Source organism: Moschus berezovskii, chromosome 3 (assembly GCF_049115385.1).
Source record: "Moschus berezovskii isolate FMDL1 chromosome 3, NW_MosBer_1.0, whole genome shotgun sequence".
In the NCBI taxonomy this organism is placed as follows: Eukaryota; Metazoa; Chordata; class Mammalia; order Artiodactyla; family Moschidae; genus Moschus; species Moschus berezovskii.
Genome location: NC_142462.1, coordinates 126,396,283 through 126,412,101, shown reverse-complemented (window position 1 = coordinate 126,412,101; position 15,819 = coordinate 126,396,283). Strand labels below are relative to the sequence as shown.

Here is a 15,819-nt window from a genome sequence, read left to right as displayed (position 1 = left end):
CCCCAATCCTTGAGACGCTGATGCGGCTCGAGGACCATCTGGGGAAAGGGCCCACCCGGTCCCAGCAGGGTTCTGCCACACGGCCGGATGTCCAGACCGCAGGTGCTGGGACCGCGGCTGCGGAGCCACGGTGTCCACCCCAAGGGGCCTCGGTGCTGGGGTCTTGGCTCCATTCCAGTTCATGCACTATCTTGTACTTTTGTTCGCAGCCCTGTGTGCATATCCACAGGCATCCTCCGATCTCTGGAGACCGGCCCTGCAGCGACTTTACCTCGAGGGTCACTTCCTGAGCGGAAACCATGCGTCATGGTCATGATCCTCACCTGGAAAGTGCTTGGGAGGCTTCTGGGGAAAACGGTGTTTTCCAATATCAAACATTTTTATGATCTTGTTGCTTTGTGTGCTCAGCTGCTCAGTTGTGTCCGACTCTGAGACCCCATGGGCTGTAGCTTGCCAGCCTCCTCTGACTGTGGGATTCTCCAGGCAAGAATACCGGAGTGGGCTGTAATTTCCTTCTCCAAGGGATCTGCCCCACCCGGGGATCGAACCCGTGTCTCTTGTGTCTTCTGCATTGGCAGGCAGATACTTTACCAGTGAACCATGACTCTGTCCACTAATTACCAGGCAGTTCCATGTACTGGCCGTTTCCGCGGGGAGCGGAGGAGCCTCCAGACGGAGGAGCGTGGTTTGGGTTCTGGGAGCACGTTTCACCTCCTGGACACTCTTAGGTGCAGCACAGGGCAGGGCGACCTTCTCAAAGGAGCAGGTGCAGCGCTCAGCTCAACCCCAGGGTCTGCAGAGGCCCCATGTGAGGAGGGAGAGACTCAGGCCTCCTGAGGCATGTCTGGGGGTGGTGGGCTGACACCCTGGAGCGGCAGTGCTTACACCTTCCAGCCTTCCCCGTGTCCACACCATCTCAGGCTGTCGCCACCCCCGTCAGTGTGGCAGAGACGCTTGGGGCCCAGATGCCCCCGGAAGCCGATTCCTCCCTCTGTCTGTCCTTCCCCGTGTCAGACCCCCGCGGTGGGAGGGCTCTGCCCCGCTGTGCTCTAGCCCGTGTCCTGCACAAACATGCCTCCTGCACGGCCGAGCATGTCCAGACACCGCTTCCCGGGGACCCACGCTGACGCAGGCATCACGGACCACAGAGCTGCTCCTAGCACTTTCGGAGCTGGGGAACCTCACAGCCAGAGACTTGAAGAGGCACGAACGCGGGGCTGGCGGGAGAGATGTGTCACTAAGACTGTCCTTCCCTGCGTGTGTGTGTCAGCAGCAGAACATGTGAGGGACGCAGGACGCATGGCCCAGCCCACTTTCCTGATGTGTCCACGTCTGTCTCCCTGTCCCTCATCGTCTCCCAGAGTTTGCCCAAGTTCATGTCCATTGAATCGGTGATGCTAACAATCTCATCCCCTGTCACCCCTTTCCCCTTTTGCCCTCAATTTCCCCAGCATCAGGGTCTGTTCCAATGAGTCGGCTCTTTGCATTACGAGGCCAAAATGTTGGAGCTTCAGCTTCAGCATCAGTCCTGCCAATGAATATTCAGGACTGATTTCCTTTAGGATGGACTGGTTGGATCTCCTTATAGTCCAAGGGACTCTCAAGAGTCTTCTGCAGCACCACAGTTCAAAAACATCAATTACTCTAGCGCTCAGCCTTCTTTATGGTCCAACTCTCCTATCTGTAAACGACTACTGGAAAGACCATTTGACCTTTGTCGGCAAAATGATGTCTTTGCTTTTTAATATGCCGTCTGGGTTTGTCATAGCTTTCAGTTATTCCTCTATCCTCAAATCTCCCTGTTTGAATGCTTCCTGCCAGGACTCTCTGCCAGAAAACTTGCTACACTGCTACCAGGATTTTGGTTCTGAAGATGAAGGTGACTTTGCCACCTCCTGCCCGAAAACCTTCTGTGGGGACGCTGCTGCTTGGAGAGCAGGCGGCCGCTAGGAGGATGGGAGGGGAGGCGCCTAGTCCAGCCGCCCACCCGTGCCCGTGTCCCTGGCCTTCACGCCACGTGGTATTTACAGTGGGGGAGCCTGAACTGATGCACCCCTGCATCACCTCAACCTTCACTCACAGTATTTTCCGTGTGGAACATGAGACTCTCATTTCCTGTGGACACGTCCTTATTTATTAATCCTTTGAGGTGAGGTCCTGGCCGGAAGCCATCTCCTTGCAGGAGCCCCTTCGGGCAAGGCTGTGCTTCCCCCTGGTGCCCCAAGCACCTGTTCAAATGCCCGGCTCCTCCTCTGTGGAAGGAGAGACCCGCTGGGCTCCCGGACCAGGGGTAGGAAGCCCCGGGGAGTGAGCGTGGGGGGCTGGCCTCATGGTTCCTTGAACTGAGAAAACCAGGCTGTGTCTTCCTAAAGAGAATACAGACCCAGATCCTAAGAGAGCTGAGAAAGTCTCCCGCGGCTCCAGGCACGTGGGGAGCAGCCTCCTGAGGTCCGCGTGGCTGGCGTGGTTTGTGCTCCTCACCCCAGAAGCCTCAGTGGCTTAAGAGCTGGCCAATTTTTCTATTTCACTATTATTTTCCTGGAACCAGTTCTGCCCTGTTTTTGAACAGATGGCCGATCAATCCCTTATTTTTGGAAACACGGTGGGTGTGAAACAACCATGTGCCCTCTGTCTCTGCTCAGAGGGGGGCAGCCAGGCTAGCCAAGCTGGCCGGCGGGGTGGCTGAAGGACGCCGTGTCCTCCGAAGGGGCCTCTGGGCTTTGGGGGCGGGTCAGACCAGGGAAGGTGAGGACAGGAGGCGGCGGCAGGCAGGAAAGAACAGGAAGTGAGGGGGGCTTCGCCGACAGCCTCTCACACCCCCCCTCCCCCTGAGCCCAGCCTGGGCCCTCACACTTCTCCCCAGGAGACACTGCAGTGCTGGTACCGACCGGGCGCCACCTGCTCCTCCTCCTCCCCTGCTGGCCGAGCTGTCACTCACCCTTCCTTCCTCCGCCCAGCTCTCTGGGTCTCAGGCGTGGGAGCTGGGGGCTGCCCCACTGCTCTCATGGGTGACTGGTTCTGGGCTCCTGGGGAGGTTCCTCCCTTCCCTTCTGAAAGTTTCTGTAAGTGAATCAATGTACTGAAGGCAGGTGCTCTGGCAGCCATCCTGTGAGCACGAGGAGCAGAGGTTCAGCTTGGCTGAGATGAGAGCTGGAGGGAGCCAGGCCTGAGGCAGACCCTCATCACTGGGCCTCCAACCGACAGACCTGATGCCTGACGTCCGTCTGGACTCCAGAGCCAATATAGTGCCGTGTCTGTAAAGCACATTTGATGTTGTGTGTGTGTGTGTGTGCTGTTGACTTTCAGGCAAAAGCATGGTGACAGATGCACCTTTCCAGACTCCCGGGTCCTCAGCCATCTCTCCCACCCCTGTTTTTGGCCTGTAGCGCGTGCAGGTCCGGCCGCATGGCCTCTCTTCACCAGGTCACAGCTCCCTTGAGGAGAGGGCTTCATTCACTCACTCATTGATGGTTCCCTCCACTTAATACTTACTTACTGAGCACATGTCACACACATGCACACACCACACGTACGCACACACCACACGTATGCACACACCACACGTACGCACACATCACGTGCATGCACACATCACACGCATGCACACATCACACGTACGCACACACCACACGTACGCACACACCACACGTACGCACATATCACACGTACGCACAAATCACACGTACGCACACATCACACATATGCACACATCACGCTTACGCACACACCACGCGTACGCACACACCACGCGTACGCACACATCATATGCCGTCAATCTTTCTAAAAACAAGAGAGAAAATGTTCTGAAAAGTCAGGAGAGTGACGTCTTTTAAACCTCCAGAGCACAGTCGTGATGATTCACGGGCTGGGATGTCACGCTGTCTTACGGCCCTTCAGTCAGCAAACACTGATCACACTCTCCGAGGCCCGGGGTCCAGCACCGCGCACCCGGATCTCAAGGAGCATGACCGCCATGCCCATGCCCTTCCCGTCCCTGCAGCACCGGAGTCCGGGCATCTCATGCCTCTCCCACATGAAGTCTGCCGCGTGTGTGGTAAACCGGGAAGACCCCACTTCGGCCGACATGCCCGCAGGCCAGTGAGCGGCACAGGTCCCTGACGGCTCTCATTCCGGGGTGACGATAACATCCAGTCAACACCTTTGCTCCTTGGCTCCTTCTGTCCCCGGAGACTCTACCAGCCCTGCCTCCGCGAGCGGGACGTGGGAGAGCCATACAACATGCGGAGCAGGGCTACCGGCCTGCCGGCTGCACTTTCTCAGGAGGGAGGTGACCAGCTACGTGGGCCACCTTCTCGCTCCCTCTCCCTGCCCTCCCCCGTGACCAGCGGCCAAGGACCATGGCCACAGCACCAGGAACCCGCAGAGATGCACGTCACGGTCTCGGCACCTTGCTGCAATCGGCAAAGCGGACAGGCCACCAGCCGTGCAGCGACTAGGACCCTGGCCTTGGAGCGTATCGCTAGCAGGGACTCACTGGGGAATCAGCAGAGACTTCTGGGGGTACCAGCAGAGCGCAGGCAGAATGTGTGCACCGCCAGGAAACAAGGCCACGACGCAACCCAGGGAGAGACGCGACTCGCCCCCCCAGCTCCAACGGCGCCGCCAGGGTGCTCACCGCACGGCCTCCATCTGGTCCTTCTCCTCCAGGGAGCCCAGCCTCCGCCTGACCTCGTGCAGCAGCCTGGTGCCCTGGAAGCCGCTGCCGCGGCCGTCACACTTGACCACCACAGCCCCATGGCTGCTCACCATCACCGTCTCCCAGGTCACTGCAAACTTCTCGGCCACGCTCTGGCTCCCCGGGGTGCCATCCCTGGAAGAGATAGGTCTGAGCACGCTGCTGCGGGGCAGGGGGTGTGGTGACTGTTCCCGCAGACTCGGGAGCCTGGGGATGCTCCCCTGGGGTGGAGCCAGCCCCCAGGCCCAGCTCCACATGTCCACACCCCCAGCACGAGGGCGCTGAAGGGGCCGTTCTTGGGGAGAGACCTTGAACAGCCCTCCCCTTCCCCTCCTGCTTGGCCCCCCACTACGGCCTGCCTCTCCCGTCCCTCCTGGGCGGGCTCCCAGGCTGCCCCTCGGTCCCATCACGAGAGTGACCACACTGCGGCACTCCTTCCAGTGGCTCCCTGATGGCTCAGCCAGGAAAGAATCTGCCTACAATGCAGGAGACCTGGGTTCCATTCCTGGGTTGGGAGGATCCCCTGCAGAAGGGAATGGCAACCCACTCTGGACTCTGGCCTGGAGAATCCCATGTGTGTGCATGTGCTCTGTATGTGTATGCAATGTGTACTCGTGTGTGTATGTGAACACGGGGGCGTGTATGTGCTGTTGTGTGTTATGTCCATTTGTGTGGTGTGTATGTGTATCTGTGTGTTTCCGTATATGTGTGTGTGTATAATTCTGTATATATGTGTATGTGTGTGTAAGTCCGTATATGTGTGTGTAAGTCCGTATACATGTGGGTGTGTGTAAGTCTGCATATAAGTGTATGTGTGTGTAAGTCCGTATGTGTGTGTGTGCCTAAGTCCATATGTATGTTTATGCCTGTGTATATGTGTGTGTGTATGTGTGTCTCTGTGTATACATCTGTATATATGTGTGTGTGTGTCCATATACATGTGTATGTGTGTCTGCTTGCTGGTGAAGTGTCCAGACAGTGAAGAGAGTGTGTCAGTGACGAGCTGGGCAGGGCTGTGTGTCCAGCCGGGTGTCTTCGGGTGCAGCCTTGTCACTGAGGGCCTGGCTGGGTGCACAGAGCTGTCGGGCTCTGGGCGCCTTCCTGGGTGCTGACTTCCCCGGGGGCCCTGGGGCAGCCCCAGTGCAGGCCTCTGCCCTCCCCTGGCCCTTTCCTCCCAGAGTCTCCCTCACCCCAGGGCCCCGAGCACAACAGGGCAGGAGCCCGAGTCAGGACGCAACACCGTCGGAGGCGCTTGCAAGGCTCTGCAAAGGGGTTCTCAAAGCCCGAACCAGAGGCTTGCCAGTGAGCCGGGGGCAGACCTGAAACTGTCCTGCGGGGGAACACTTGGTGTTCAAGGCTGCCTGGTGGTGCAGGAGGGGCTACTGGTTCCTGTGAGCCCCCCGCCTGGCCCACCTCTCTTGCTGGGGGCCCCAGGCCCTGCCCAGTGAGGTCAGACTCCCAGTCAGCTTTCCCACTGTCCCTGGGCCGCTGAGCAGCCATGGCAGCAGGACCCACGGGTCGTGACAGAGCACCTGCGTTCGATGTTGAGAATCCCCAAGGCTGACCAGGCCTTGCTTTCCTTCACCATCCAGGGCCACAGCAGTTACAGCCAGAGGGGGCACACTGCTGCTGATTCTGGTGTGCGGCGGGACCGGGCTCCCCTTCCCACCTTCTTGACTCTGGTGTGCGGCAGGACTGGACTCCCTTCCCACCTTCTTGAGAGTTCGGTCTTTTCCCCTGGGATACTTACACCACCAGAAGCAAGGGGTAGTGGGCGGCATCGCTGAAGGTCGCCGGCTTGAGGATCTGAACGGGCAGGTCTAGGCAGAAACAGAACACAGGGCCGGCGTTAGCGGCCAGGAAGTGTGGCCAGGAAGGGAGGGGCGGAATGGGCCCTTGGAGGGGCAAGGCTGGTCCTCCACACACAGGGTGACTCCAGCTCCCTCTGGACTTGGACAAAGTGCCCAGTCAGTCTCCTTGAGGCTGAGTTTCTTCAACTGAGGGCTTCCCTATGGCTCATATGGTAAAAAATCTGCTTGTAATGCAGGAGATCTGGTTTTGATCCCTGGGTGGGGAAGATTCCCTGGAGAAGAGACTGGCAACCCACTCCAGTCTTCTTGCCTGGAGAATCCCACGGACAGAGGAACCTGGCAGGCTACAGTCCGTGGGGTCGCCAAGAGTCAGACACGACTGAGCAACCAACACTTTTCTCCATCTGACGCTTAAAGGAAATCTTGTGCAGAGGGGACACGTGGACAGACAGAAATGCCTGGCCCACTGTGAGCTGAGCGCTTGCTAACAATAGCATTCCAGGCAGGGGGAAATAAGCCCCCAAGGGAGTGTGCACTCTCTGTCACGAGGGACTCCTGCAATAAACAGGTGAGTGGGGATGGACACTGGGGGAGCGGTGGGGATGCAAAGAGGCAGAGACTTGGAGGGGAGCAGGTAGTGAGGCAGGGGCAGAGCCCAGAGGGAGAGGCTGGAGCTAGGGGGTCCTCACTGTTCACGGGCTGGATCTGGGCAGGCCCGGCTGCCTGGGAGCCAGCGGGAGGGAGCTGGTGTGGCCGCGGGTCCTGTAGCCAAGGCCCTTCGGACACGGTCCCTGGGCCCCAGGATGTGATCAGGGAGGGAGAGGAGTGTGTCCCTCACCGCTGTCTCTGTCCTTGGCCCAAACGAACCTTCCTGCCCCAGTTAGGGATTGTTCAGTGACGTTAACTACAGCCCGGTTCGCAACTAAACTGGAATGGGCGCCCTTCCCCGCGCACAGTCACTATACCAATAGGTACACCCCAGGCTGGGGGACTGGCTCAGCAGCAGGCTCTGACCCGAGTCTCATTACCGATTCCGGCTGAATGTTAATGGCTTGCAAATTAGACCAATGGCCCAGGGACCCGGGGACTTTATCACTGAAATATCCATAAAACATGTCTGGGCTGCTTTCTGCCACTGATAAGCCCACGGGCAGGCTTTGGCCACCAGCGGTGGAATACATTCGGAGAGCGATCCCAGAGGTGGGCGGCTCCCCCAAGGACAGCCTTAGCCTCCAGCAGCGATCAGTGACAGACAAAGCAAAACCAGGCGGTCAGGGCGACAGCACTTGGGCTTGCTAGGACCCCAAGGGGAGATGTGTGGACGCTGGCTCGCATACACTGTACCCCTCTCCTCCTGTCTTCATCCCTGGACACCTGCCCATTAAAAACCTCGCCCTGGGAGAGACCTCGGGCGGCCAGCGGAGGCGGGGGTCGGCTCGTTGTTTCTCCAGCCCCTTCTCTGCGTTTTTGGAGAAGGGGGTGGCAAGCATCGCTCAGGGCTCTGGGGTGTGGGAACCATTCCTGTGGGAGCCCGCGAGCCTGCGTGGATGGAGGGGGAGGAGGAGGGTCTGGGCTAGGAGATGAGGCGGGTCTAGACAAGGACGAGATCTGGCCTCCAGGAAACAGACCGAGAGAAACCTGGCTGTGAGGACGGGCGGGGCGGCGGGCTGAGGTCTGAGCGCGCAGGCTGGCCGGCCTCAGAGGCCGCGCCCTGTGCAGTCCTGCTGGACCGGAAGCCCTGCCGTCATCACGGGCCTCCTGGTTTCATTCTGCTCGGGCCTGCGCGTGACGGGGCCTGCCTGAGGTCTGCACGGAGAGATAGAGGCAGCGGGGTGGGGCAGGCCTGTGGAGGTCGCCCGCCTGCTGGTTCACCCACCCTTCCACCCATCCTTGCCTGCATCCCTCCATCCATCCCGCCATCAAAATAAAGGCGTCCTGTGTGTTTGCCTGGGTTCTTCCTTACAAAAGGAGAGCAGGAAGACGAATACCCAGTTCATGAGAGGGCTGCTGTGAACCGAGGTCTGTCCTGAGTGACAGCTGCCGCACGACACCTTGGACCAGTCACAGACGCCCTCCCCGGGGGCAGCCTATACTTCCCTTTGCCCGCTTCCTGGAGGGACGGAGGCTCCACCCTGAGCTGTCAGAGTCAGTTCTCTCTTTACAGCTCGGTAGGGCGCGGAGGCAGACGGGACCTGCATACAGGCTTCGGGGCAGTGGGGGCAGGTTTCAGGCCCGTCCCACGCCGGGGTGCCTGCCCCGTCCCGGTGAACCACGCACAGACCCCATGGTGGGCTGCCCGCGTCTCTTCTGCCCCTCCTGTTAGAGCCTCAACTCCTGGGGTCTCAGGAGCCTCGTTTGCGGCCCGACTACCGCCCTTCCTGCCGCGTGCTTTCTGTTCTGTGGTTCCCCGGGCCCTGATGACAGCATCTATGGGCCGCCCTGCTCCCCGTTCCCCTCTTCCTGACTGACGGCCCCTCTCCCGCTCGGGACTGGACGTGGCCCCTGGACACGCAAAGCTGCCTGCACTTCCAGGGCCAAGCACATCCTGCTGTGATCTGCAAGTATTTCAGGGACATCTAGGGAAATCCAGACCCGGAGAGACAGTGGGGAGGCCCTGGCCCGGAAGGCAGAGATGACCCCGCCGGGCGTGACCACAGCCTCCACTCACAGTCTTCCTGGGTTGGTTTCTTCTCCATCAGCCCCAGACACACTGAGCACGCACGGGGCCAGAGAAACCAGCTGTGCCCACAGGCCCGGGCAGAGGTCACTGCTGCTGCTTAGTCTCTCCCCGATGCACCTCTCCCCTGCGTATCTCTCCCCCCCGCACCTCTCCCCCTGCATCACCCCCCGCACCTCTCCCCCTGCATCACCCCCCGCACCTCCAGCAATGATTGGGAAGCTTCCAGCACCCTGTGCCTCCGTGTGCCCAACGATAGGACGCGGGTGAAGCAGATGTGGGGTGAGGCCCCCACGTGGGGACAGCCCTGAGGCTGGAATCACCCGTCAGCCTCCTCACTCCTCCAAGAACTCTCCCTGCATGGAGGCCTCCTTCTTCTCTGCCCACCAAAAGAGACTCCAGGAGCCCCTAGGGAGCCCGCCTTCCTGGGAAGCTCCACGGGATCCCAGTCCCCTTTCCTGCTCTCCCCGGAGCCCCTGGGCCCTGCCTTCCTGCACTGAAGGACTTGGCTTCATGGGATGTGCAGTCCGGGGCGGAGGCTGGATTGTGCTCCGTGGGGAAAGCCTCGGTTCCTGCCCTCAGGGGCTCGCAGGCCGGCAGGCGGCCAGGTCCCATCTGACAGGGATGCTTAATGAGACTCCAGGGCTCACCAGCCCCAGTGACGAGCTGCTGCTCCACTGAAGGGAAAGGGCACATGAGGAGCTCCCAGACGCCGTCCGAGGAGACAGACACAGGCTCTGGCCACCCTCCCTCTGCCACCCCACGGCCTGCATTCAGGTATCACTCTTTCCCATCCATCCCTGGTGACCTTCCAAGTTAGCTCCCAAGACCTCAGAGACGATGGGCAGATGGTACCTGGATGGGTGACTCAAAGATGACTTCAAGGTTTGCGGTCTAAATGACCTGAAACCAGTCCACACACTAAGGGTGTCATCCCCAATGGGAGGACAGCATGGAGGGGCATAGTGCTGCAGCTGGAGGTTCCCCAGGGCGGACGCCCAGTGGGCGGTGGGGCCCTGGCTGGGTGAGCGGGGCACCGTGTACAGAGTGACGAAGCTGCCAGGACCCGCTTCCCAGGAGCTCGGGTCCCATCCAGCCACGCCCCGGGGCTCTCGGGGTGCCTGCCACAGAACAAGCGCTCATGGAAGCTCACTGAAGGACTGAAGGGGCAGTTCAGAGGGAGAAGGACACAGGCCAAGGAAGGGCGCTGATGGTCTCTGGCCGCCCTGGCCACGGAGAGAAGCTTCGTCTGGGGCCGCATTTAAACTGTCGGCCTCCGGGGACAGAAATCACCACTCCTGTTTACTTCTGTCTGGCTCAGAGCGAGCGTCTTGCCTGTGAACACAGTCGGCCTCCCCTGGGCCCCCCTGGCTGGTGAGAGGGCCGCTGGGGTCCACTCTGGGCCCCCACCCCGGCGCAGCGCAGAGGCTGTTTTCCCCAAAGCACTCACTGTAGTCGTCCGTCTCAATGTTCCTGTACTCCACTTTCGGCATCTGCCGGTCGCTGATGGCTTTCTGAACGTGCTCGTTGGTCTCTAGATCAAACATCTCTGAAACAGACAGAGAACAATGCCGTGTCAGATCCCCGCTCACGGACACCCTGGGGTTTCACGTGCCTCCTGTCTCCTATGTCGGAGGACGGGATCACACATCCATGGCAGGAGCCAAGAGCCACAGACGTCAGATCCCAAGCTCAGGTCACAGGACAGGGGCGCCCTCAGGTCAGGCCGGGGGCTCCAGGCAGGTGGTGGGTTCCTCCACGGTGCCTGGCGCCCCTGCCGACGACACTCACTCCCCATGGCATTTCCCACACACGGGAATCATTTTGGGGGTGTGACTGGTCTCCAGACTGCTGGTTTTTTGGGGAACTGACATCATGTCTGTTAAGGCAAGTGGCTTCCAAATGGAGTGGCCACAATAACACACTGGAAGAGAGAACAGGAGCTGGAGGTGACCTTTGCCACTTTCTCCAGGAAAGGAGGACGGGCTTGGCTTTCTTGCCTTAGCCGTAGGTGGCCTGGCCCTGGAGACCCTCATTTGAGGTGGCTGTGCAGTCGTGTGAGTCCCACTGCAGGGGGACCGGCCTGTCTCCCTCCAGGCCAGAGAGGTGGCCGCACCCTTCTCTGCACCTCAGGGGCTGCTCTGAGACCCTTACATTGTGCCAGTTCACGAAGGCCTTGGCAGGGGCCCTGTCCCCGCAAAAGCCCCCTTCTTCCAGCCCCTGCAGAACTGGCCCTCCCCCCGACTGCTCCATCTGACACATGACTTCTATCTTCCTCTCTCCCCCCAGCCCTACCTGGGGACAACTCGTGGTTCGATCGAAAGGAAGTTTTATCTCCAAGGGGCTCGACCTTTGGGTAGACAAGTCCCTTGGAAATGGGTGTGAACCTTTTAAAGAAGAACCTAATCTCACAAGCGTGCTGATAACTGCTTTTAAGAACAGGCCAGGCAGGTGAGCCAACACTTAGGACCCCCAGCACTGAGGGTTCTGTCTGTGGGGCCACAGGGACCACCCTGAGTAGGACCCCCACACTTCCTCGGGGGCAGAGGTGACCGAAAGTTCCCAGGGCTGGTGACAAGCCAAGAAACAAGACAGAAGGCGCTTCACGAGTTTGCTGAGCACACCTTCAGATATTCAGCTCTGGTGACACGGTGAGGGGAGAAAGGGTGAAACTACCTCTCAAATGCATGGAGCTTTAAAAATGGTGAAGCTGGACCCCACCACCCAGCAGGCAAGAAGTGCTGCCTCTGTAGAAAGTGAGAAAGGAAGGGTGTGTCTACAAGGGCTGTGTCGACAGACGGAGGTCCAAACAGCGCATGTGTGCCTGCTTAGCCCCTCAGTTTGTGTCTGACTATTGCGACCCCATGGGCTGTAGCCTGCCAGGCTCCTCTGTCCATGGGATTCTCCAGGCAAGAACACTGGGTTTTGGCCCAAATCTTCCTTTTCCCACGTGGGAAGGACTGAGTGATCCCCCTGGGGGTTTCTGAAACCCCATGGGGCTCTGAGGGACCTGGTGGTCAGATCTCTTGGTAAGAGTGGAAGCAATTGAGGCCTATTAACCCCTCACGAAGCAAAACAAAACAAAAGCACATTTTAATCCAACTGATTTAAAAGTTGACAGTGCTTGAAGGGCTAATGAACACCCAAGTTACTATTTAATTTTGGGAACTGAGGAAATTCACTGCTGTTCAGTTGCTCAGTTGTGTCCGACTCTTTGCAACCCCATGGATTACAGCACGTCAGGCTTCTCTGTCCTTCACTATTTCCCAGAGTTTGCTCAAACTCATGTGCATTGAGTCGGTGATGCCATCCAACCATCTCATCCTCTGTCGCCCCCTTCTCCTCCCGCCTTCAACCTTTCCCAGCATCAGGGTCTTTTCCAGTGAGTCAGTCTTCACATCAGGTGGCCAAAGTGTCAGAGCTTCAGCATCAGTCCTTCCAGTGAATATTCAGGGTTGTTTTCCTTTAAAATTGACTGGTTTGATCTCCTCGCTGTCCAAGGAACTCCAAGAGTCTTCTCCAGCACCACAGTTTGAAAGCATCAGTTGTTTGGCACTCAGCCTACTTTGTGGTCCCACTCTCCCATCTGTATGTGACTAGTGGAAAAACCATGGCTTTGACTATATGGACCTTTGTGGGCAAAGTGATGTCTCTGCTTTTTAATGTGCTGTCTGGGTTGGTCACAGCTTTTCTTCCAAGGAACAAGAATCTTCTAATTTCACTGATGTTACCCAAACCCAAGCTTTGGTAGGAGCCAGAGCACGGACCTCACAGGGTCTTCTAGAAGCCTCAGCCCTCCAGCCCGTGATCTGGACTTCTGTGTCTGCTTAAGAGAAGCCGGGGGGGAGGCAGCTAAGGTGCTTGGGGGCGCGGGTGGGGTTGTGGGTCAGACCAGGGGGATGGAGACTCATGACGACAGGGGATCAGCGGGAACGCAGAAGGAGCATCCTTGGGGACAAGAGCAGGGACAGGCCCTTTGCTGTCAGAGAAGCAGCTCCGAGCTCCCACTTCTTGGGGCTGAATGAAGCTCCGGGGGTGGGGGGTGACCTGGATGGGCAGACATCACCAGGCAGGAGACCTGGAGCAGCCACTCAAGGCTGGTTGTCACCTTGTCTCCACACATCTGTGTGGGGATTTGACACTGCTGACACCAACAAAGCTTGAAGGAGCTTTGTGCTCAGGCTGACGCGCAGCCTACGAGCGAGGCTCGCGTGGAGCTAAGGAGAACACAGCCTTGCCATCGGAACATGCAGCTTCTGGTTGGTTCCTGGACCTGGGAGCCGTGGCTTCGCGAGGGAGCCCCCGGTGTTCTAACGTACGCGGCGTTCTGACGGCACACGGCCTCGGCAGACGGCGTGTGAACGGCTAGTCCCTCTGTATTAAAATCCCACCCTTCACAGAAAGGCACCACGGCAGCAGACTATTAAATTTAGTTAAATATTAGATTTCTCATTTAATGATTGCCCACACAACCGGTTTTATCAGCAGAGAGCTGGCTGTCCCACCGGGGAGTTGAGTTAAGCCATTTTATTTGTTCCCATAATTGCATTCAAAGAGGGCTGGGGCTCGGCGGAGGAAATAAGAAAAGATGGGCTTGCTCCCCGAGGAGTCTCTTTTGACGTGGGGGCCGTGGGGACCTGCCGTCAGGAGCAGACAAATGGCCGCTCCTTAATTAAATGTGAGCCCCTCTAATATTTGACGGAATTAGCTATTATCAGATCTGGACACGGTGAGCCTGCAGGAAGCCGGGTGGCTCACGAGGGCTGCCTCCCAGCTGGGCCCCCGCGTGCAGGCGCTGTGTGGCCGTGGCTGTTCCAGGACCAGTTGGCTCAGGTCTTTGGTGGAATTGTCACTTGGCTGCGTTTGGGGGCTTGCGTGTCAATGGAAGCCAGCGAGCCGCTGGGCTGGAGGAGAGAAGGGCTGCCTGCCCCGTCTCAGGTCGCTGCCGGTGGCAGGAAGGCAGGGCCGGCAAGGAGGTCGCTCGGTCTGGGCAGCGCTGCCCCGTCGCCCGGGTCTGGCCACCCGCCTGGATTTCCAGGCCTCCTGTAGTCCGGGCCTTTCCCGGCGTGTTTCAGACAGCTGTCCCCGTAGTGTCAGTGACCGCGGCATCCCAGAGGCGCCCCGCCCACCCGGGGATGCGCAGCTCAAGCCCAGGGAGGCACGGATGCAACTCTAAAGGTGGTCACACGGTTTTGGGGTCATTGATCTGTTTGCCATGTCTGTTTCTCTCCAGTCGGATTATAAGCAACTTGGAGGCAGAGTGATGGAGTGAGAATAGTACTGGCACCAATGAGGGGCCACGTGGGGCCCCCACCCAGTCAGCTCCATCCTCGCTCAGGAAGCGGTAGCAGTGGACATGGAGCCTCCCACTCACCGCCCTCCAGAGTCCTGGGGACAACTCTGGGCTTGAAGCGGCCAGGCGTGCTCGTGCTGACCCCTCCTTACATCTCCTCGTCGGTCGTTCCAGCTTCCGACGAGCCTAATAGCACGGCTGACGCCCCTGTGGTCGCTTGGAGGAAGGTGGGGAGGGCGGGGTGGCCACCAGGCAGAGGACAGAGAGAGCAAGTGGCCTGGTGGCGGACAGCTGCTGGCTGGGATGGCCTCAAACGAGAGCTGCCATGCAGGCTGGCTTTGCTTCCCTGTAAAAAGCCGACTGAAGGGAGCCGGAGGGAGAGACGATGGCCAGGAGTTCTGGGGGAGGAGCCACGCCCGGCGGCCCAGGAACTTGGGTCCGGGAGCAGCGGTCACGACACTGTGGGCGGCGTGGGGGCAGACCACATGTACCCGCCTGCAGGCGCTTCGGACCCGGGCTGGGCGGTGTTGGGGGGACAGGGGAGCTGGCAGTCCTCTGCACCTGGATCACACCCCCTCCCTGAGTTCACAGCCCTCACGCTCACCTCAAAGCGTCTATTTACACGGCTGTGTCGGCTCTGCTGCCCCAGTGCCTGAGCGGCCTGAACACCCAGCACCTAATGAGTGCACTCCGGCCCTGACCACAATTACGCTCTTCAGGAAACAGCTTCTAAATAATTCAGAGTCACATCTGTGACACCGCAGGCTCTGTTTGTAAAGAAGATTTTCTAAAGGGAAAGGATTCAGAGAGTCCCAGGGTGGCTCTGGGGTCACGGGGCAGCGGAGGGGGAAGGAAAAGAATTCTGAAACAGTAATTTCAAGTTCCAGAGCGGGGCAGGAATCCGGGAAACGGCTGCTGCCTTCAGAGACGGATGGGGCCTTCTGGGCCCTGCCTGCTGTGGCCTGTCTGCCTGGGGTTGGTTGTCAGGCTCCCCAAGTGTCTCCAAAGGCCAACCCCCAGGGCCCGCTCGCCCTCGGGCTACTGGGCTGCGGGCAGGTGGCCCCCACGCCCCTTCTCCCCATCTGCACACCGGTCAGAACCACCTTCCAGACGAGCACCCCGCTCTGCTTGGGGCTCAACGACCAGCAGGGACTCAGTGCTGCATCAGGTTAACTGGGGCGGTTTTTGGAGGGACTGTCGGGGAGGCTGTGGTTGTGAGCAGGTCACTCAGGTAACAGTAGAACAAAGGCCTCAGCCCTTGGCAACCGGAGCAGGGCCCAAGGTCAGGACCTTGTGCTTGGGCTCATGTGAACTAAGGTCTAGCTCGGCCGGGCCGTGTGAC

The 15,819-nt window shown here is 59.2% G+C and overlaps 1 protein-coding gene across 1 annotated transcript in view; it reads right to left on the bottom strand.

Moving 5' to 3' along the window:
• Nucleotides 1–15,819, bottom strand: part of DPP6 (dipeptidyl peptidase like 6) — a 425,246-nt gene that overhangs the window by 15,316 nt on the left and 394,111 nt on the right. The window contains exons 20-22 of the mRNA XM_088832008.1: nucleotides 10,635–10,733; nucleotides 6,447–6,516; nucleotides 4,637–4,831 (exon numbers count right to left, since the gene is read on the bottom strand). Coding sequence (XP_088688134.1) covers nucleotides 4,637–4,831; nucleotides 6,447–6,516; nucleotides 10,635–10,733 — 364 coding nt within the window. The remainder of the gene's footprint in view (nucleotides 1–4,636; nucleotides 4,832–6,446; nucleotides 6,517–10,634; nucleotides 10,734–15,819) is intronic.